The sequence below is a fragment of the Cebus imitator genome, unplaced genomic scaffold (genome assembly GCF_001604975.1).
Source record: "Cebus imitator isolate Cc_AM_T3 unplaced genomic scaffold, Cebus_imitator-1.0 Scaffold68, whole genome shotgun sequence".
Lineage (NCBI taxonomy): Eukaryota > Metazoa > Chordata > Mammalia > Primates > Cebidae > Cebus > Cebus imitator.
In genome coordinates this window covers 4,279,485-4,301,479 of record NW_016107383.1, presented here as the reverse complement: position 1 = coordinate 4,301,479, position 21,995 = coordinate 4,279,485, and the positions used below count along the sequence as shown (strand labels likewise).

Below are 21,995 nucleotides of genomic sequence, written 5' to 3'. Positions count from 1 at the left end.
CATTCACGGTTTTTTATTTTCTGTAATATAAATTTTATCCAACAAGATTCTGAATTAAATTCAGTATTTTATCTCTTTGCCAAAAGATGAGGTCCAGCCTCCCTCCACCCTTTTGTGCTTCATTGTATTCTCATTCTTTATTAAAAGGGAAGGGATTCCAGGTTTGTTAGGCATCTACAGGATACAAGATCCATGATATATGCTCTTTCATTTACCATATTTCATTGCATCTGAAATCCAACTTGTTTCATATTTTACATTCCTGAATTGCACCTTTTACAATCTAGGAAGTCTTGTAATCACTGTAGGTCACATGGCAGTTACGCGTGCCTGAAGTGGTCTGTGATTGTGCGTATTTTCATCACTGAAGTTCACCTGTTGAGTTTACACTGTTGAAAAACATCTTCAAAAATGTTATACTATAATTTGGCATTGAAGGAAAAATATGCCTTGTATCCCAAAAGTCAAAGAAACAGTGCCATTAGTGAGGCAGATTTTTGACATTGGAGGTATAATTACAACTTCATGTATTCTTGCAAAGAAGCAAACTGAGCTTTGGACTACCTAGGATAGAAAGATATTACAAGTACATGAAGGCGTGTTGTATTTTATTACAGAGATACATCCAAAATGATGACTTATCATACACGAAGGTTATACCTGAAGGCATAGAAATTGTCAAGTTCTTCAGAACAGATTAGAGAAATCTCTAAACAACAAAAGGCTAATGTTATGCCTGGTGCAGAACTATAGAAAGCATTGTATCATAGTTTAATCAGAATTTTTTTTTTCTTTCTCAGTGGCACGTTTTTTAAAAATGTACTTTGGGTCAGACATGGTGGCACACACCTGTAGTCCCAGCCACTTGGGAGGCTGAGGTGGGAGGATCACTTAAGCCCAGGAATTTGGGGCCGCAGTGTGCTATGATCTTGCCTACAGAGGTCCACCGTAATCCATCCTGGGCCATATAATGAGACCCCCATCTCTAAAGTTTTTTGAAAAAATGTATCTTGGATTTGATAAAATACAGTAGTTCTCACCAAAAATAAAATAATAATTTTTAAAACTGCAATATACACACCAATATTCTCCTTTTACAGATGAGGAAGCTGTGGTTCAGATGGCTCACAGAAGGTAAATAACTTGACCAGTCTCAAAACTACCAAGTGGAAGAATTTGTTATCTTCATTATCCCACACTGGTTCCTTAAAATGGTAGAACAACACAGGTTGGTAGTTCTGGAAAGATATGAATGTTGTGCAGTGACAGCCATCCCACCTTCTATCTCCAACAAACTTCAAAAATATGAATGAAGTGCTGCTGTAGTCCCCCCAAACCAAACGCTAACCGTCTGGAAGGAAAGCTTTTCATGGGGCTGGGCCACTGCCCAGGACTCCTTCGCAATCCTGTTCAGAAGAATAGCAAATTAGAAAAAAAAACAAAAAAAACCATACTTGTAGAGTGTTTTATAAGGGCCTCATAATTTTATAGAATCAGAATCACTGCCCTGAAAATGGGAATAATCTAAAATAAGAAATATTTTCCAACCCTTCAGAACAGGAGTATGCTGAAGGAAGACTTGCCCAACTTGTTCTTTTAAAGCAGTACATTAAACATTCCTTGGCCCCTTACAAAAGAGAGCTGTGGTTTAGGTCACTGCTACTCACTCACCCTAAGGAAATGCCAGGAGCTTCCTCTCTCTCTCTCTCTCTCCCCCTCTCCTCTCCTCTCTCTCTCTCTCTCTCTCTCTCTGGGCCAGCTCCATTGTGGGGCCACTGTAGACAGCAGCAAGCCAGCTTTGCTCTTTATTTCTACTGCAAAGATGAGAGGAGAGGCTTATAGACTCCCCCTACCATAAGGAGGGAGACTCCATCACTTCTAATACAGTGATTCGTTATTTATCTTATGTTTGTTTAGTTTAGGAAACTATGCTGATTACTTGGGAGCTGTGCAAAAATGCATAAAACACAATCCCTTCCCATGTGAGGTTTCTGTAACTAGACGAGGGGATGAGGCTTGGGCAGAATTCCCAGCCATATCTGTAAACAGCAAGGAGAGCTCCTCCCCCTCCCTTCTGCTCCTCTGGAATCTTGCCCTTCTATAATAGCATACAGGACATCGTGCAATAGTGGTTTTTCTGTGTGCAAATCTCTCATTAGACAGTGAGCTTTCTGAAGGCAAGGGCAGGGGTTGTTATTCATTTTTTAAACCCCAATGTTTAGCACAGGGCCTAGGACAGCAATCAGGAGATGATGTTTATTCCATTTGTTCATCCATTCATTCGACAAAATCACATGGAGGTTCAGAGCAGGGAGAGACAGGTTTGTATATGAGGCCTTCTTTCAGGAGTAGCCAGTGCCAGTAGCACCTGCTCTTACAGAAAAGGTAGAATTTGGGCAGGAGGATGAGGAAAGAAGTAGAGACCATGTAAACAAAGGTAGGGCCATGGAGGACAGATTTAATCAATTATTGTGTCTGGAATGTGTTGTGGGTAAGGATGGAAGGAAAGGTTGAGGTTGCCATCATGAAAGGCCTGGAATATTATGTCAAGTTTTTTCTTTTTTTTTTTTTTCTTTGCAAAGGAGACACCAGTAAATAAAATCCTCTCCAGGCTGCAGTGCTCTGGAGGAGAGCAGTGAAAAATGGCATAGGTAGCTTCTCATTAGAAAATGTACCTGGGATTTGTCTTCCTCCTTGCAAATGATGTACAAAGAATACTACTTTAACAACAACAGACTCCAGGTCTTGGCTGTGATACTTCCTTAGGGAGGTGGCAGCGCATATTACTCAGAGCCAGAGCAGGTTCCATCCCGGCTCCATCAGTTTTTAGTGATGTGACCCAACCTCTTTGTGCTCTAGTTCTCCCATTTCAAAGTGGAACTGACAATCATATCAATTTCAAAGCTGTTAGGAGGCTTAAAAGTAATGATACACGTAAACCCCAGGGGAACAGTACTTGGCACAAGAGGGTTTCACAAATGTTAGCTATTATTATCCCTTGTCTTCTGTGTATGTTGGTTTCCTCATCCAAGTAGAGATAATACCTGTCCCAGCCCATTTCTCCTGGACCCTGACAGAATAAAAGGCCATTAAATGTGTGAAAGCAATCTGGAAGTTAAGTGCTGCATAGCAGCAAGGTATTGGTAGGGCTGTTAATTAGCATATGCTTGGCTGAGAGGTTTGGTAATTACCATATCCTTGGCTGAGAGGTGATCCCAAGAGGCTGGGCTGAAAGGTAGGGGGGTCTTGGCTCTCTGGGTTCTTCAGGCTATTGGCCACAGGTGTATGTCTGTGAATCGTTTCTCTAGATACAGTACGTCATGGTGAAGACCTTACTTAACTGGTACAAGATTACATAAAGATGGGAATAAGGAAATCAACTAAGCAAGAAATAAATAAGGTTTAAGCCCAGAGCCTTGCAAGCAGTGCAATTTCAAACATCGTAGTCTTGGACATCTGGGCTCTATTACCTAAAATCTCATTAAACCTTCAGCTTCATAATTCTGTGTAGAACCTGGCAAATTGCAAGATCCTGCTGATGGCCACCAGCCAGTTCAAGCAATTAATCACAAGGGTCCCCAAGTAGGTTTGCGACTCAGGCCAAGTGGATTCTTTGAGGGGAAAGTGTGTACACAAAAGAAATAGCCCAATCCACACAGTTTCATAGCAACGTGCTTTATGGCTCTGCCCACACAGAGAAATTATCTGTTATCATTAAGACATCTCATAACTCTTTTCTCAATGGAAATTAGTACTCACTAGCCCAGGGAAGATCTCCAAACCTTGTTAACTGCAATATAGACTGTAACCTGCTGAGAGCTGATGGCTCTAGTTCAGACAAAACCAAACCCTACCCTTTCGCCACCCTCAGCACGTTCTCATTTGGGGGAACACAACTTGAACTGAGCTCCTTTTCCTTTTAAACTTTTCTGGAATGTCTGGACATTCCAGAAATGTTTGCATTCCCCTCTATGTTCCAGGCTAAAGGGCAGGAACCCACAAGTAAAATAACCTTGGAGCTGGTCTTCAGAATCCTGCCCTGGTATGACCCAAGGCGAAAGGGCTCATAACAAAGGAACTATTTCTCGTAAGATTTCTTGCTTGATTTTGCCAACGCAAAGAGGTTTATGTAAACGAGATAATGGGGACACTTCAGAATGTTTATAAAGCCTTTCCTAATTACTATTTTGTATGTAGAGTGATTCTGGGAATATGATGGAGAAGGGGCGGGGGAAGCCTTGAACCCCTCCTACTTACAGCAGGAAGGAGAATGAGAACAAGAATACATTTACAATATGGGTGAGAGGATTTGAAGCTTCACCTTGCTGTTTAGGTTTCTTCTCTCTAAACCTTTTTTTTGTTTCTGTTTTTACTAAATCACTGTCACTTTTCTCCTTTACAGCGTGGCGCCGTCAAATGTGGTAGCCACCAGGCATACCTGACCACTTAAAGATAAATGAATTGAAATTAAATTAAATTTAAAAGTGATTTCTTTCATGCACCAGCCACATCTCAAGTGCTCAGTAGCCACATGTGGCTGATGGCTGCCATATTAGACCAGATATAGAACATTTCCATCATTGCACACAGTTCTACTGCACTGTGTTGCTATAGATTAAGGAACTCTGTTGCCTCCCTACTCAAAATATGGTCCACACACCAGTAGCACTGGTGTCACCTGGCAACTTGTAGAACAATGTGATCTGCATTTAACAAAATACCCAGGTGATTCGTATGAACATCTTAAAATTTGAGAAGCACTGTTCAAAGATACCTTCTACTCTAAGATTCCATATGGCAAAATGTCATCACTGTTAAGTATTATTCATTAATACCTTTTTATCTTGCATAGCTTTGTTTCCAAAAGAGATACTCTATCTCTTTGAAAGGTGACCAAAAAAAAAAAAAAAAAAAAAAAAAGAAAAAAAAAAAAAAAAAAAAAAAAAAAAAAAGGTAGTGTTTACACAGACCTTGTATTCTCCTTTGAAATTGTGCTTTACTTTTTCTCTTGAAAAAGCTGCGGGATCTGGAGATTTTTAAAAAATATTTTATCTAAAGTAGCGAATCTTAGAGAACATTGTTCCAATGAAGAATCTGTTGGATCAGTCAACAGAGAATCCCTTGAAATTAAAATAAGATTAAAGCAAAAGACAAAGAGGAGAAAAGATAATTTAAAAAAAAGAAAGGGAACTTCACTTATTCATGTGCTTGACAAACACGCAGGGCTCTATGCTCTGTGACTGAGAGAGATGGAGTGTAGAAGCAATGAGAGGAATTAGAAAACAATCCCTCCGAGTATAATCTGCCACCCAGTGTAACACTGTGGAGATGGAGGAAAATTTCAATGATATCTTAGATTATACTTCAAGGTATGTTTTTATGCTGTCTTGTGAGATTCACTGTTGTTTGTGCCAGTGGACAGTTTTCTTCTGGAAGGTTCTATGCGCTTTTAGAGTGGCTGTCAGATTGTAATGGCTTGAGATACTTGCCTCTGTCCAGTGCAAAAAAAAAGTGGAATCGCTGAGTTTACCACTGACTAATTGACTGTACAAATGCATCCCTGCTGAGAGCATCTGGCCTGATGATACTTCTTCCAGAAATGCATCATCTCATATTCATGTGGTACAAGATGATAGTCCACTGTTGTCAGCAGGCTTCTAGCTCAAGAGAGCTATAAAGCTGGGTGAGACTTTGCCACTTTTCTGGGAAATCTTCCCCAGAGACTGGAGTTAATAGATATCCTAAATGATCACAGAGAATGTATAGAGTTTCAGATACTTGCATAGACTGACATTTCTAAACCAATTCTCATTAAAGAACAATACGTTGGCCCCCCAAGAAATTCTGTCTCTACTTGAAAACAGCTAATTTCATCATGTATCTTTCTTCTTATATACATTCGTTCATTCACTCATTTGACAAACATTTCAAGAGCACCTTTGATAGTCCAGACATTCTACCACACACAACAGAAAGAGAGGCAGCAGACATACTTCTTGCCTGAAGGAACTGAAGGTTCACAGCAGTGATGAACCTTAAAGAGAGGTCCCCAGACTAGCAATATCAGTGTCCTTGCAACATTATTATGAATTCAAAGTCACAGGCCTACCCCAGATCTACTGAATCAGATTCTTTCATTTGGTACCCAGAAAACAGCATTTTACCAAGCTCTCCAGGGCATTTCTAAGCACAGTAAAGTTTGAGAAATAGTAGTCTAGAGACAGGTAGAGCATCAGCAATTCTAATAGAATATGATACAGATTCTGTTTAATAATATAGTAATGTATAATGATACAGATTTGAGACTCTCCAACCCCTGAAGCCCCCAAGGCAATGCAGGATACTTTAGTGTTTAATGGAATACATGTGGTTTGACTGATTTATGAGAAACCTGTAAGCAGTACTGGGATGATGGGCCATGCCTGTATTTCCAGGACTTTGAAGGGGTTGAATAGCTTCTCCTGTCTGCCTCACTCTAAATATTTGGATCATTGCACTATATGATATCCAGGATTTGTGATATTTTATTATATGAAAAGAACAAGGCTATAAACCAAATTTTCCTGCAGTATATACCACTTTTCTCTGTCTGAAGGATAAATAACTACTATTTAAGTACTGGGGGAAAATGTAGGTGTGTTCGTGGACTTTTGCCAAGCTGCTTTCATGTGAATTCTCAAGGCTATGGTTAAAGAGAGTTTTCTAGTCGTCCCCTGGACATTCTGAATCACTGGAAATGGAGACAGGGTGGACCAAATGAAAATGTTACGAAGCTCCCTCAGATGAGTTTGAGGCAGTCAAGTTTGAGAATCTCTGGTTGAAATGTCAGAGTTCTTAAACCTCAGAATCTAGAGATTCAGTTTAACCTCCAGGAATCAGAGTCAGTTTCTTAGAGGTTTTTCAGGCTCATAGTGTAGACTAGAAGCTTTAGTTCTAGAAGAACAGTACGTGAGGAAATACGACGTCATTTTTTTTCCCACAGGGCTGAGGAAAAGGAGAGAACCATTTTGCACATAAGGGCATTCTTTTTCTCTCACTTTCTCAATGTGTCAGGGGCCCTCGCTCATCACGAGAACGCTTCAAAACTCTCCAGAAAGAGGTGACCATCCAAGCAGTGAGGACTGCAAAGCCAGGCAGCAGAAATACTGCTCTGATATATTCAGGAGCTAGTTATATTCAATCGAAACACTAACACCAAGGGGTGAGAGGGTGGGGGTGGAGGCCAATGCCTTCCTATCTGTGCCAGGTATCCATCTAAAAATGTTCCCATGGGGTCTTAAGACCTCGTATTTCTCACTTAACATTTCTGGAATTAACAGGCCCTTGATATTTCGTAGTCAGATCAAAGGTCATAGCCTAGCCTAAAGGCCACAGCCTGCCTTGGATCACTCACCTCTCCAGGTCTGTCTTTCTCCATTTGTGGAGTAAAGATCATGGTACCTAACTACTTTGGTTGCTGCAAATTGGACACAGGTTCTTAGCATGATGCTAGGCACCTAGGAAGTACTTGGTTAATGGTAGTGCTAACTGTTATGGTCATTATGTTGTCTGTAGACTCTTTTACTCTAGGTTCTTTATAAAAACAGAACTAATAAGATGCATAAATTTATACAGAGAGATGTATAAGAAGGAATTGGCTTACTCAATTAAGAAAGCAGAGAATTCCCAAGATCTGCAAATCGGAGATCCAGGAGAGTCCATAGTATAGTTCCAGCCTGAATCTGAGTCCAAAGGCAGGAGATGGCAGTCAGGCAGAAAGAGTAAATTATCCCTTACCCAGCATCTTCTCTTCAGGCCTTCAATGGATGGTATGGGTTCCACCTGTATTAGGGAGGGCTATCTGCTTTACAAAGTCTACCAATTCAAACGTTCATGTCATCTACAAGTACCTTTATAGACAAACCCAGAATAATGTTTAACCAAATATCTGGACATCCAGTGGCCCAATCAAGTTCACACATAAAACTAACCATCACAGACTTATTGTGGTTTCCAGTTTACTAAGGATGATGGGAAGTTACAGGCTAGTATATATGTATCAGTTTTGTTACACTTAACCCAAGTTCTCTGCCATCCTGATACCTATCTCACTGGAGATTCTGACCTTCATCTTCCTATGGTCAGAGGATTGAGTCTTTAATCATACTCTCAGTGGGCAGCTTTCCCTCCCTACCCCCCTGCCGTTCGTCAAGCTCTTATGGGGCAGAGAGTGGCAGGCATGGGACCAGTGCTGCTGAGAATACATATGACTTCTCCCACTGTGGGCTGGAAGCAAAGTTTAGCTTTAAATCCTCCTCTGTCCTTCTTTTATCTTTTACCTCTCCCATACATATTAATTAATTAATTAATTAAGCACACCTATCTAAATCATCCAGTCTTGATTCTTATAATGGTAAGCCTGTGAGGGTTCTGAAAGTTAGAAATGATTTAATATTAGAGATTTTGATTACATTGAATATAAAATCAAATAAAATGAGAAAATGAGGAGAAGAGGGGAGTGAGGTTTGAAATTAAGCTTATTTCCTGTACATACAAGAGGCACATTAATGTTGGTTTTTATCTTGGCCTATTTTAGAGTGATATATTTGGCTCATAACCAGGAATAGAAAATAGAAACAAGGACCTATATCTTCTAAACCAACCTCAGCACTACTGACATTTTGAGCCTGATAATTTTCTGTTTTGAGGGCTATCCTATACATTCTAAAATGTTCATCAGTCTAATGGGTCTCTACCCATTAGATGCTAACAGTACCTGCCCCCCACCCCCCCCACACACACACACAAGTTGTTACCACCAGTATCTCCAGACATTGCCAGTTGTGCTGTAGGGAGCAAAATTACACCCAGTTGAGAACTACTGCTCTAAACACAGGAAAGATCATAGACTGTTAGAATAAAAATGTACTGGCTTTGTCTAGATCAAACCTCTTATTTACGGCGCTCCATGTTTAGGATTCATGTTTGATAAGAATTCTTTTATGCAAACACAGTTACTTGATTTCTCTCCTCCATTCTTGTTGGAGAATTTCTTTTCCTAACACACATTACTTATTGAGTCAGGAAAGCACTGTGGTGAGAACAGATCTAGGTTCTAGTCTCAGCTCTATGCATTCTAGCAGTGTGGCTGTGACAGCTAATGACCCTGCCCTCATTTTCTCTGTGTGCATTACAGAATAATGCATTCCAAACCTCAAAAATGGCAGTACAGATTCAAGAAGTAACTGCCTATAAAACCTTTGTAGGCATATTGTAGCTGTTCAATAAAAATGAGATCTGCTTATTGGCTATTATGCTGTGGCAACCATGGATCTCCCTTTTTTGGAATGTGCTTTTCACACCTGATACAAATAATCCCACGCTGAAGTTGCAGTTCAGACCCAACCTCAAAGTCCCTGAACTCGTTACATGAAAGACACTTTCAAATAGAAGATATGGCCCCTTCTTTCTGAATGGAAGACATTAAACAGCCCTTTTAAAGGATGAAGTCTTATTTCCCCCTTGGGCTCATGAGATGCGGGGCTGCCTGATTATAATATCTTTTCTTCTTCTCCACACACAGCAACCCTTCAGCCCTGTGCTGCTGGAGTGAGGAAAGGTGGTGTGGAAGAGAAAACAGAGAGAAAAAAAATAAAAATACGAGTTAAAAAAAAACAAAACGAAAGGTGGGACGGGACGTAATCCATCCCAGATCTGTTATTGAAGCTTTTGCCAGGCTGGCCACTGCCTCCTGGCCAGTCACTTCCTGCCTTTGAAGTGTTTCAGACTCCCTTTCTCGTGGAACTGTCTGTAATAACTGTGCTAATCTGGGAGAGAGCAGAAGCCAGAGCGTGCCCAATGTGGCCTTGGCAAGCAGGAAGACAGTTATCTGCCTCCTGGACATTGCAAAGGCTTGAGCTCTGGGCATTTTGTTTATTTTCCTGGTCCCTAGCTATAGCATTAGAACATTGACATTTAGCATTAAAATACTTATATTTAGTATCAGAGCTTTGACTTTGATTTCTCAAAGGAATTTTGGGAATTCATGATAATGATAATAATAAAACAGTAGCTATCAGTTATTTACTATTTACTAAACACTATGCAAAGTGCTTTTCCTATGAGCCCTTTTTAACATCACAGCAGCACACTGAGGCAGGAATTATGACTGCTATTTTAAGGTGAAGAAATTGAGATTGGGAGAAATTCATGTGTTCAACATCACGGGGCTGGGAAGTGGTGAGCCTAGGATGCAGAACCCATATCCGCCAGAGCCCATGCTCCTGACCACTGGACTCCAGTGCTTCCCTCCTCAACCCAGACTCTGAAACCATAGGGCTAAATATGATGATTGATTCCAAGACTCGATTCCAAGAATTCTTGATTCTAACAATTCCAAGAATGTCTAAACTATTAATAGTAATGGTGGCTCATCAAGCAGAAATTTGAAAAGGAACCCCTTACTATTTGTTAGCTACAAAATCCATACATGGACAGCCCTCAGGATGAACATCTTCCTTGAGTAGTTGATAAAGCAGAGAAAGAAACCAGAGTAATCCCACTCTCCACATGCAGACCAGGATTGAATCTCACGCAGAATTCATTGCTGAATTAAATAGACAAAGACTCTCCTCCAACATCATTCTTTTCTTTATTAACTTTACAACTATTTAATAAGCACTTTCTGTATTCCTGAGACTTCACATTGCATTAGGAGGATACACAACAATAAGACATGACATCACCCACCAAAAATAATAGGAGGAGTGATGGATATGTTAAACTAAAGTGTTCATTGTGGGTTTGTTGGTAAAAATTTGAGATGCCACACTAGCTCACAGGAGAGAGTTGTTAGCTTTGTCTAGGAGGAAAGAATACTTCATAAAGGATGTGACACTCCAGGTGGTTGTGAAAGAGGGAGGGGTTGGTGTTCACTAGTGCTAGAGGGTATATAAAGAAGACATCATAGGCAAAAAGAAAGGATCAGCAAGACCAGGAACAACCCTGCCCATGTGCAGAGCTAGAAATAGGCTGGGATGCTGAAGCATAGGGGATGGAGTCCAAAGAGTGTTCCATATCAAAGACCACATGTTTCCCCCTTTTCAGAGCCAGAACTATACAATGCAAACTGCCATTTTGCACTTTGACCTCATGTAGATTTACATACCCAAAGACATGATTCCTGTTGCAGGTAAGTCTCTAGCAAAGTGATGCTGGCAGAACCCATCACTATACATATGTGACAGAAGGATTAAGGTTCAAGGGTCCAGGTGTGTGTAACTGGGTGTAGTGGTGCATACCATGCCTATGGTCCCAGCTACTTGGGAGACTGAGAAGTGAGGGGATCACTTGTGCCTGGGAGGTTGAGGCTACGGTGAGCCATGATGGTGCCACTGCACTCCAGCCTGGACAACAAGAGCTAGACCATGTCTCCAAAGCAGATAAGAAGAAAGACTAAGGTTCAAGGTTTACTTTTACCACGTCTTTCACATACAGCCTGAGTAAATGGGGACCTCGTGTCCTCACAGAAATCCCATCTTAGCATGGTGACCCATTCAAAAGGAATACAATACTAACTGTAAAAACAGCAAAAAGCAATGAAGGATCACTGACTACCATGGAAAGATTGCAAAGACGGCACTGCCATAGCACGCTCTTTTCTCTGGCCATCCCTTTTCCCAATGCCCCAGGCATTATGGCCAGCACTGTCCCAGATGTCCTATGTCATCATCTAAACCTTCAACTTGTCTCTCTATGGCCTCTAGTTCTATTTGTATTCATATCTCACAGGAATATCTTATTGCTCTAATATAAGTTCATTTTAGCCTCTGATTTTTTGTGTGTGTGTGCTCTAACAGAGCCCTTCATTGTGCTGACTGGGCTTGTGGATAAATATGGAAGCCCACTCAGAAGATGGGATGGGAAAGGCTCAGAATCTTTCTGTGTTCCTATCACTCCTATATGTCACTAGAAGGAGACACACCTAAGTGTGGTGTATTAGTTTGTTTTCGTGCTGCTGATAAAGACATACCAGAGACTGGGCAATTTATAAAGAAAAAGAGGTTTAATGGACTCACAGTTCCACATGGCTGGGGAGGCCTCACAATCATGGCAGAAAGTGAAAGGTATGACTTACATGGGGGCAGCCAAGAGAGAATAAGAACCAAGTGAAAGGGGAAACCCCTTATAAAACCATCAGATCTTGTAAGATTTATTCACTACCACAAGAACAATATGGGGGAACAACCCCCATGATTTAATTATCTCCCACCGGGTCCTTCCTACAACATGTGGGAATTATGGGAGCTACAATTCAAGATGAGATTTGGGTGGGGACAAAGCCAAACCGTATCATGTGGATATAGCTTTGATCTTTACTGGCTGTGTGACCATTGGGTTAACAATACTTCTGGGCCTCAATTTTCTTATCTATAAAGTGGGAATAATTCTACATATCCTAAGAAGAGGACTGGACAACTATATAGGAAAGAGCTTTAAAGTATACTGCACTCAGATTACATTCAAGGTTATAAGTACTTTTTTAATAGGCTAAGATTAGACATATCTGCTTTCTCTCAGCTACTAGAGACAATTGTAAGAAACATGGTTATTTAAAGAAGCAGCAACTACGATAAACCTAGTTATCAACTCATGACTCAGGTTCCAAAGTATAATAATTAATTAGGACTCACTATTATCATTATTCTTTTCTAAAATTGTATTTTATAGGTTATTAATTCTTTTCCAAAGTCACACGTTCTCCGGATCTGATTTTAGCCAAGTCTCAAGGATAGTACACCGTGTCAAGTTCCTAGAAATCAATGTTGCTCTTTGAGGCTATACTGCTCCCCTTGTAGGTCAGCCTGGACAGGACATTACCCACATGGGTTTTTCTCCCCCTTTCAAAATATTGAAGTGCTTCTCTTAATGTAATTACAAAGTATTTATTTTCAAGGTGGTATCAGTGAGTGAGAACAATCACGATGCTTTAGTTAGTCATGGGGCAACCCTGCAACCCCACGAGCCTAATATTTGTTGTTTTGCAAAATACTATGATGACAGTAATAAAAATCCTAGGGCCTTCATTTTCACATACAGTTCTTTTCTATGCATATATGTAACCTTTATATTACAGTATATCATAACTGCTTCCATGTTGCTACATAATCATCATAATTAGTATTATTTTAATGTCCATGCAATTACCCATGTTGTTAATGTACCATAATTTACTTAACCTAAATCTTCAACAATAATTTTTCCTCTATTATAAATAACATCTAGGTTACATATTTGTGCACATAGCTTCTTTCATTTTTTTTTAGATTATTTCCTTAGGATATACTCCTGGGAATGGGATTACTGTGTTAAGGAAGATGCATTTTTAATAGCTTTTAAGTAAACTGACATTTTTCCGGTTGGCAATGCCATCAGCAATAATTAGTGTTCTGCTTTCAATACAGCCGATCCGATCACTAGTATGTATTATTGTTTGATTTTAATACACTTATATAGTACCTTTTGTTTTTGTATTTTCTCAAAAATTGCAAATGTTCATCAAACACTTGCATACAAATTGTGTGTTCTGTCATGTTTCGAAAAGGCAGTTAGATTTGAGAGCCAGTTAGGTTTGAAAACTGAGGTAGATTTTTTTTCTTTTGTATCAAGAACGCCTGCTGTGCTTCTCTCCCATTGCCAGATAGTTGTGTGTATTAAAACTAATATTGATAGTTTTCTGAGCAAAACATTGCATTGTACTCATATAATAATTAATTCTTGACCCAAGTCTAAGGAACTGTAGTGAGTACCCAAATAAAATAACGGGAACATGAGACAATTTAAATTAGAAAACTCAGGAACATATATTAATATTTCTATACCAGCACTCCCAAGGCCAAAAGTAGGGTTGCAATTCAAGTAGTTTGATCTCTGGTTTGATTTAACAGCTTTCTTTATCTAGTCTCTAACCTGCTCAGCTAATCTGACTTTGCAACTAGCAAACTCAAGAGCTCCAGCCATTCCACTTCCAACATTTGATTTTCTAGATTTCATTCCAAGAAATCTTCCTGATGAATGAAAACCACCATCTCTCCCCAAAAATAAAATGCTTCACACCATCCCCAGTCTTACCTTGTGCCAGATCAAGCAAATGCATGAACCTTCATAATCTAAGAAATCATTCCCCAAACCGCATTGGGTTGGACGCTAATTCCAGAGATCTGGTTTTACCCTCCCTCCCAGGCAGCTTCACCTATTTCTCAGTTGGATGTCTTCCATGCCTTGCCAAATGGTAGGGAAAAAAATTCATGAATATAAGCCACTGTAAATCCATCCTTTCATTGAGTAACCATCATTCTGACTAGAGCTTTTTCTTTAACCTAAGGGTGTCAGGGTTTGTTTGAATAAGTTAATTGCTACATATCAGTGTCTGGAAACATAAAGGAAAGCACTTACCATATTTCCCCCTTTTTCTTCTTACAGCCTCAGCCGAGGGTTCTCCATAAACACGGTTAGCCTTCCAAGCTGCTGTCCTGCCAGTTGATATGAACATGACCTGTTCCTCACAGAAAGACTAACCCATGGCACTGCCAGAAGATATCCTTGGAACATGGACAATTTAACTGGATTAAGTGAAAAAACATCCATTCAGTAAAGATTATGGGCTTTGGAAAATTCTTACTTTGCTATGGATTTAAAATGAGGTGCATAATATACAGTGCCAAGTCGTTCCAAGTGGTCATTGGCAGACCATTAGCTGGAAAATTGCTTCCAGTTTTCATCACTGTGCATAACTCAAGTTCCCTTTGGGGAGCTGTCTGTGCCCTTCACTAGAGGTCCTGTTTTAGCATGGCAACTACTGGATTATTTTATTGTGTGTGCAGATGGCATGATGTTTTAGAAAAAAAAAATTACAGCAGTTTTGCAATCTCAGTGGAAGTGTTCACAATATTATGCCCTGGTAGGAATGTAAACATGTCTCGATTGTGTTAGTTATGATGTCTAAAGGTTCTGTCCAACTCTTAAGCACTTTATATGAGAATACTACACCAAGATGAATTAGCACGTTCAGCACATGTGAAAAATCAAGTATTTTCTTTTTACATTTATAAATCTTGGTGTTTTTTTTTTTTTTTCTCCTGGCTCAGACTGTCCAAGACAAACTCCACTGCTAGCATATCCCCAGTTGTTTGTGGTAGGTTGATGTAAATATGGCCACGATACTGTTAGACTTCACCTCTGGATTCTTTACTGAACAACTGGTTTACTTGTAGCACCAAAGGGAAGCAGAAGGGGTCTAGTGACTGTGATATCTTAGCTTGCTTCTTTGTTCACAGGCAAGTTGACCACAGGCACATACAGGTACTCAAATACAGGAGGCTTCTATTTGGCTAATGTAGGTATTCTGTAGAACAGTTCCTCCAAAGAAAAAAAGGGGATGATGTTCTTTTAATCAAAGGCCGTGGCGAATGAATAGTAAGGGCAACAGAATGCAATTCTTTTGTGTGGTCTGACTTTAACACTTCGGAAAAAATTCTAAGTCAAGTTTAAATTGCCATTCTCTTAAGAGGGAAACATCAAGTGACCCCACTACGTGCCTAGAGAAGGAAGCATCAAGTCCTATACTAGGTTCCTTGCTTAGTGTAGAACCTACTAGTCCCTTTTAATCTTTTCTGGGATGACTATTTTTTTTTTAACTAGGTCTTACGACAAAGCACAGCCCTGGGAAACCAGTCAACTTAATTATCGCTTATCTTTAAGCATTACAGACATGTGCATATTGACTTGCTACATAACACTGTAGCATGTTTTTTTCCTGAAAAATATAAAGTTGGCTGAGTGGAAAGCTCAGCGCAGTATGTTCCTGTGCCCACTGTCCCAGCCTGGGACTGACAGGCATCAGAGGCTTTTCTTTAAAATACGTGTAACCGCTTCTGGAACACTTCCAATGCAAGCAAGCTTGATGTTTTAGGGTGTCTCCAGATACATAAGCATTGTCTGCCTCCTCTCAGGGTCTCAGGAAATACACAGCCTGTTGGAAACCACCCCCGCCTGAGATTTGGAAACCTGACAGGGAAAGGGAGGAAGGTCCAAATGAGTCAGCAGCAGGATGACTCACCACAAGCCTGTTAGGCTGCAGAGCCAGAGAAGGGGGCTTCCAACAAGGAACTCAGAGAAATTTCAGTCACCACCAAGATCTGGCCCTTTGACAGGTCAGCAGCAGGACTGCCAGGCCCTCTGCAGAACGTAGTTCTCTTCACATCCATAATTAGGGAGCCAAACTCCAGCTGCCAACATCCTTGGACACAATATTCCAGTCTCCACTGCCCATCTCTTGTGATCAGTTCTAATAGCAGGTCTTCTTCCTCCTTTCATCCCTCCCTTTATTCAGCAAGCATTTGTTGAGCATCTACTATGTGCCAAGGATTGTGCTTAGGTAACAAAGTGTACAAAGCAGACTTCCCACCTGTCCTTATGAAACTGTATCTCCTACTCCCAAACATTATCGCCACCCCACCTTTTCCACAGTGAAAACTTAGACAGCATCCTCCATTTTGCAAGAATAACCTAGGAAGAAGAACATGGCAGCAGACAGCTCCTCAGGGAGTAGGCAGCAGAATGAGAGGTAGTAAACTGCATCAGGCTCCATATTTGCACCTTTCAGGTATAGCCAGCTCTTCCAGGGCCCAGACTGAGTTGGTTCGAGCTCCCAAAAGCAGCATTCAGTTGCTTTCCTCGATATCCACCCTGGGCACCTATATTCACCACTACACTGCATTATCTAAAACTCCAATTCTATAACTAGTCCAGGGGACACACAATTAAGTCTGATGAAGCCTAAGAACTGCCAGGTGCTGAGATATTGTAACTTAGAATGAAGGTTTAACCAAGGACATTCTGAGACCACTGCTGACTCTCTTGGAAAACTGGACATGCTTTTTAGTGCAGACGTTCATTAAATGATGGTGGTTCATTGTTACTTGCTTTGGTCTTTGCAAAATATTCCGAATAATTAAATAAGTAGAGTTTCCTAGTTTGTCTCTGTTTAAGCCAAACAAGTGTTGTAAAATTATTGAAAGAGGATGGGTGAAGAGGGGCCTAGGAGAAGGCAAAATGAAGACTATTAAAGAGCCCAGGTGAAGACTGTGTCTCTAAAAATGCCTTAATGCCTTGCACATAACTCTGTGTTTGCATATGAACTACTCTTTTCCAAACAGTCAACCTCTGTTTGAAACCACTTTGGGGGATAGTTTTGGAAACATGGCGGCATAAAATCCCAAGAGTTAAACCAGCACGAAGGAGGAACAGCTTTATTTGCAGGCTTTGGCATCTTTATTACATGGTGGTCCTCTGTGATCTCCCATGGTTACCTTCAGCTGTGCTGTACTTTATTCCCAAGATGCGTGTATGAAATGTGACCTCCTAGAAATCCAGAAATGACAGCAGTGAGTTTTGTTTAGTAGGAAGCAAGAGATGGGAAAGTAAAGGATACATATTTTTATGTCTAAGGACTGTAACCTGTTGATGCTTGACTTTTCCCTTTACTTAAACCTATGCTACACCTTTATTAAAAGACTGACAGCCAGACTTGTACAGGAAGGGCACTCTTGGGAATGAACAGAAATGAATAATTATCATACTTTCCATGGTGCCAAGGGGATTCGCTTATTTCCGCTCTAGAACTGAATATGCAGCATTGCCAGTCCTGCTAGTGTGAAAAGCAAATCACTTCAGTAGTTTGAGACCTACCTAGGGGAATAGAGATCCTATCAACTTTCTTTGTGGGTAATGGCCTACCTTCAAATCCCTGCTCAGCCTCTGTGAGGTGTGCACCTGCAGATTTCACTTCTACCTCCAGAATCCTGGCAGACAAGCCAGGAATCTCTCCAGAGTCACTTCTCAGTTGCTCAGACAGAGGCTAACAGTCCTACCTGAGGAAATTCTGCCATTTTTAACATTCAAGGAGAAAGGGAAAATCAGCTGTACGTGAGAATATCAACTAAGGATAAAAACCTCTAATAGATTCCCCCTCGTTACTTGCAAATGCTTTCTTTGTCTGCAAATGTCACATAACTGATTTTGGATAGGAACAATAAAAGTCTCAAGGAAGTGAAGTTTTTAAGAACCCTTTAGCCCTTTACTTTCACCAAAACCTTCTCTTTCTTTCCAGTACATTAGCAGTTTCCTTCTTTGTGCTGTTTTCCTCTACATTCTTTAGAATAATTTTGTTACTTGAAAACTAGGCTTGTCAATTGCCTTAGACTGTTTTTAAAAATCTAATCCTTGAAAATGACATAAATTCCATTATTGCTTTAGGGCTGTTTTTATTCACCCCTCCAACCCCTTCCAGTGCACATTTTAGGGTGGTTTTTTTTTCTTTTCATCACTCTTTCTTTTAATATGATGCTGTGGGTAGATCTCAAGAATTCCATAAAGTACTCAACAAAAAAACGGAGTCGTCACCTTTTTTCCCCAGTCCTAACAATTTCTTCTTAAACTTGATCGTGGTGAGAACTTCCTGCCCAAAAAGCAGTGGGGGTAGGGATTAATAGCACTGACCAGTCATCTGGGAGATTAATTAATCCCAATGCAGTCCTGAGATGAGGAAAGAGGACAGGCTAGGAGATGTTTCTACTCAGGGCACCACTAAGGACTCTATTTCAAAGCCAGATCCTGCTCCTTAGTCTTTTTAGATCTGAATCTAATCCTGAAGCCAGAGGATTATCCTATGAATTCTGGTTTATGAACTCACCCAATTACTGGCACCACTGCATAGCTTCAAGGTAAAAGAGAGCTGTGTTTCTATTATTTTGCTATGGTGGCTTTTGGGAAGATGGAAATCATTCTTTTGAAAGTGGGAAACTTGAGGAAAAGCTGGCTAGGTGCATGGGAAGGTTCTGCCACACCTCAATATAAAGAATAAGGTAGATGCTTCTCATTTGGGGAAGGTAGCTAAAGGGACAGTAACAGTACTGGTGGCCTTCTGGCCATCATCTTAGCTCCACAGGGAAAATTCTGGGTAAGGGCAAGTGCTGTTTCTAAAGTCTAAATTTTTTAGGGTGAAATTTACCAGCAACAAATGTAAAAGGGAGGAGCCATCCGGCATTGGGCTAATTTTATACTTCTTGCCCAAGGGCAAAATGAGATACGACTTCCATGAAACAGCAGAAAACGGATGCCAAAGATATCATAAAACTGAAGTTCGATTTGCCATGTAAGGCTATTTAAAAACCTGATGCACTTCAAGCATTTTTCTTTCAGAGCTTCCCTCCTACAATTATATCAAGCACAAGAAAGCACCAACAGCATACACTTAATGTCATGTAAAAGTAACCATATGACTTGTGTTGAATTATTATTGGCTGGTTGACATATTAATAAGTGTCATAGATAGACATTATTACTGATCATACAAAATTCTTTTCATAACCTGGAGCCAATGGTTTGGGAGGTTTATTTGTTTGTTTGTTATTTGTTGTGTTATTGTTTTCCAAACCTCAGATATTTTGAGGCACCTTAGAAAGGCTCTTAAGCCAAGGCCTTTTGCCTCATATGCAGAGTATTAAGAACAGCCCTACTGATGTGAACGTCAAGGAGGTAGGCTATTAAATTAATCCAACACTGGAGATACTGATACCTCAAACAATTAAAACAGTGAAGACTCTGCTGGTGGCCTTCCACATTGTTTGCAGCCTTTTAAAATTCAGTCATTTGGATCAAGGGAAATAAATGGTTGGTTTCACATGGTTTTTGCCACATTAGCACAGACACAGCTATCAAATGTGGAAGTCAAGGCTGAGTGGACGCATGAGAGCAGACAGATCTGTTTTATATGATTGCATTTAATCACCACCAAATTCTGTAAAAATATATTCAAATACTTAATGCAAAAAAAAAAAAAAATTCCAAAACAGGAGACTGTTACTGGCTCATGCTTTCTCTTTGGGTTAACTGATCTTGAAGATAACCTTGTAGAAAACTTTGCTTGGTTAAATGTCTCCAGCACCTGGGACTTGGTCCTGTCCCATTCCACAAACTGATGATGGTCTTCTCCCATCTCCTCAGAGGAGTTAGCATGGCCTCTAAAATAGCACAAATGCCATGAAAATACCTTTCTAAACTCTATAGAGACTTCCTATCCAAGTGTAATTCCAAGAATATGATTTGAGTTTGAGCGTGCTGGTGGTCCTTGATTCTATGATTCTATGATCCCTAAATCAATCAGTTCTAGTTCTTTACATGTGTGTGTGTGTATTTCTAGTAATTTTTTTTAACCACAATTAAGTGCATTTAGCATGTTTGCATTGGGAACTGCCCGCTGGCTCTGTTCCTGCTTTTGACAATCCCCATGTCCAGATCCCATACAGTGCATTTGAGAGAGGACCAAGGTTATGTTTCCCCACAAAGCAGCTGCTGCAGAGGTTTTGAAGTGCCTGACCCAGTTCTTTTTCACATCAAAAGGGCCTTCAGTTACAGATGGAAACCTTAAGGATGAATGTAGAGTGGGGGAGGAAATGCATGTTTGAATGCTGGAACCTTTGTCTTTTTTTAATTTTTATTCAATTCCCACCTCAGATCACCAGAAAGGGAATCCTCTTTGGTGGGTGTTAGCCCCCACTGGAGGTAAAAGGGGTTCTACTTGCTTAAACTCATGCACATAGGCAATTTTAGGGCTCTCTGGGGCTTTGAATGGTTTCTCCACCACTATTTTTCCTCCACCAATAGAAAGATGCTGTCCTTACAAGGCGATGTTTGAGGAGACCATGGTTTAACTAGTAAAAGAAGTTCACATTGCAGAGAGCTGAATAATACCAGGCTCTTGACTTTGCACTGTGTCACAGTCATGTCTGGGACAGAAGGAACCAGTCTGCTGAAAAGCCAAGCCAGCACAAACATTTGGAGACTAATTCCACCGAAACTCTTGTATCCTTAAATCATACTACTGTAGTTTCAGTTAATGTAATTATTTAATACCATTAGACGCTTAATTAAATAGCTTTGCACAAAATTTTAGAAAAGATCAATCTTGTAACAAAATTCCATATTAACAGTAAAAAGCACCTGAGAAAAGAAATATTGATCTGTTGTGGTTTATATACTTGAGTTATTCTTAGAACTTTGTGGAGATTGACACTGCTCTGATAAAAAGGAAGAAAATGTTTTGAATTCAAGAATGCCAGATTAATAGAAATCGCCCAGTCTCTCTGGGCCACTGCTCTTCAGTGTGGGGTGCTCTCTGTCTCTCCTTAGAAGATGAGGTTGTTTGGAGGATGAAATGAACTAAGGGAAGAAGCTGTCCTGTGCCTCTAATATCCCTTATGTGTAATTAGAGTGCTGATCTGGGTTACAGGCTTTATTCAATGATTCCTTTCCCTTACTTGAGGCTTTCTCTGTGGGGCTATTATTTCTGAATCTCCATTCTTGGATTTACAAAGGAAATAGAATGATGAAGAAGTAACAATCAGCATTTTACACAAACACATACACACACACACACACACACACACACACACACTTTTTCTAATATATGAGGCTAGTCTGCAGAGTCTACAGCCCAGGTGTCCGTTTATTTCCACTTCTTCACCTCCCAAAGATTTAGAGCTCCATGACCCACTAAGGTGAAGAGTGCCAATCCCAGGTTGGAGAAGACCCATCAGAGTGTGAAGGTGCCAAACTGAGAGGCAGAGGAAGCAGACAGGACATCGAACTTCCTTGTTGAACTACTGCATATTGGTGTTTGTTCTAGGAAAGAAAGAGGAAGAAAAATGACACAATGTGAATTGAACATGAGTAGTTCTCTTTATAGAGTATGGGAATGGAGGAGGAGGAGAAGCTGATAAAGATAATGATTCGTTCTTTCACAAACACTAACAAACATAGCTAAAAGGCACATGTCAGAACACAGAAGTCTGTGTAGATGCTCAACATGTTTATAGCTTCCTAAGTGAGTAGTTCAACCAGCAGTCTGAACTCTGTTGGTCTCCCAAGAGTACTTAATTACATAAGTATTACCTGTA

At 40.3% G+C, this 21,995-nt stretch overlaps 1 protein-coding gene across 2 annotated transcripts in view; it reads left to right on the top strand.

Moving 5' to 3' along the window:
* Positions 1 to 21,995, top strand: part of SAMD12 (sterile alpha motif domain containing 12) — a 479,717-nt gene that overhangs the window by 399,865 nt on the left and 57,857 nt on the right. The window contains exon 5 of one of the 2 annotated variants that reach the window (XM_017530688.2): positions 14,461 to 21,048. The exons of the other annotated variant lie outside the window; for it this stretch is intronic. Within the exon in view, the coding sequence (XP_017386177.1) occupies positions 14,461 to 14,483 (23 nt within the window). The 3' untranslated portion in view covers positions 14,484 to 21,048. Of the gene's footprint in view, positions 1 to 14,460; positions 21,049 to 21,995 lie in introns of those variants that run through there. 2 annotated transcript variants of the gene reach the window in all.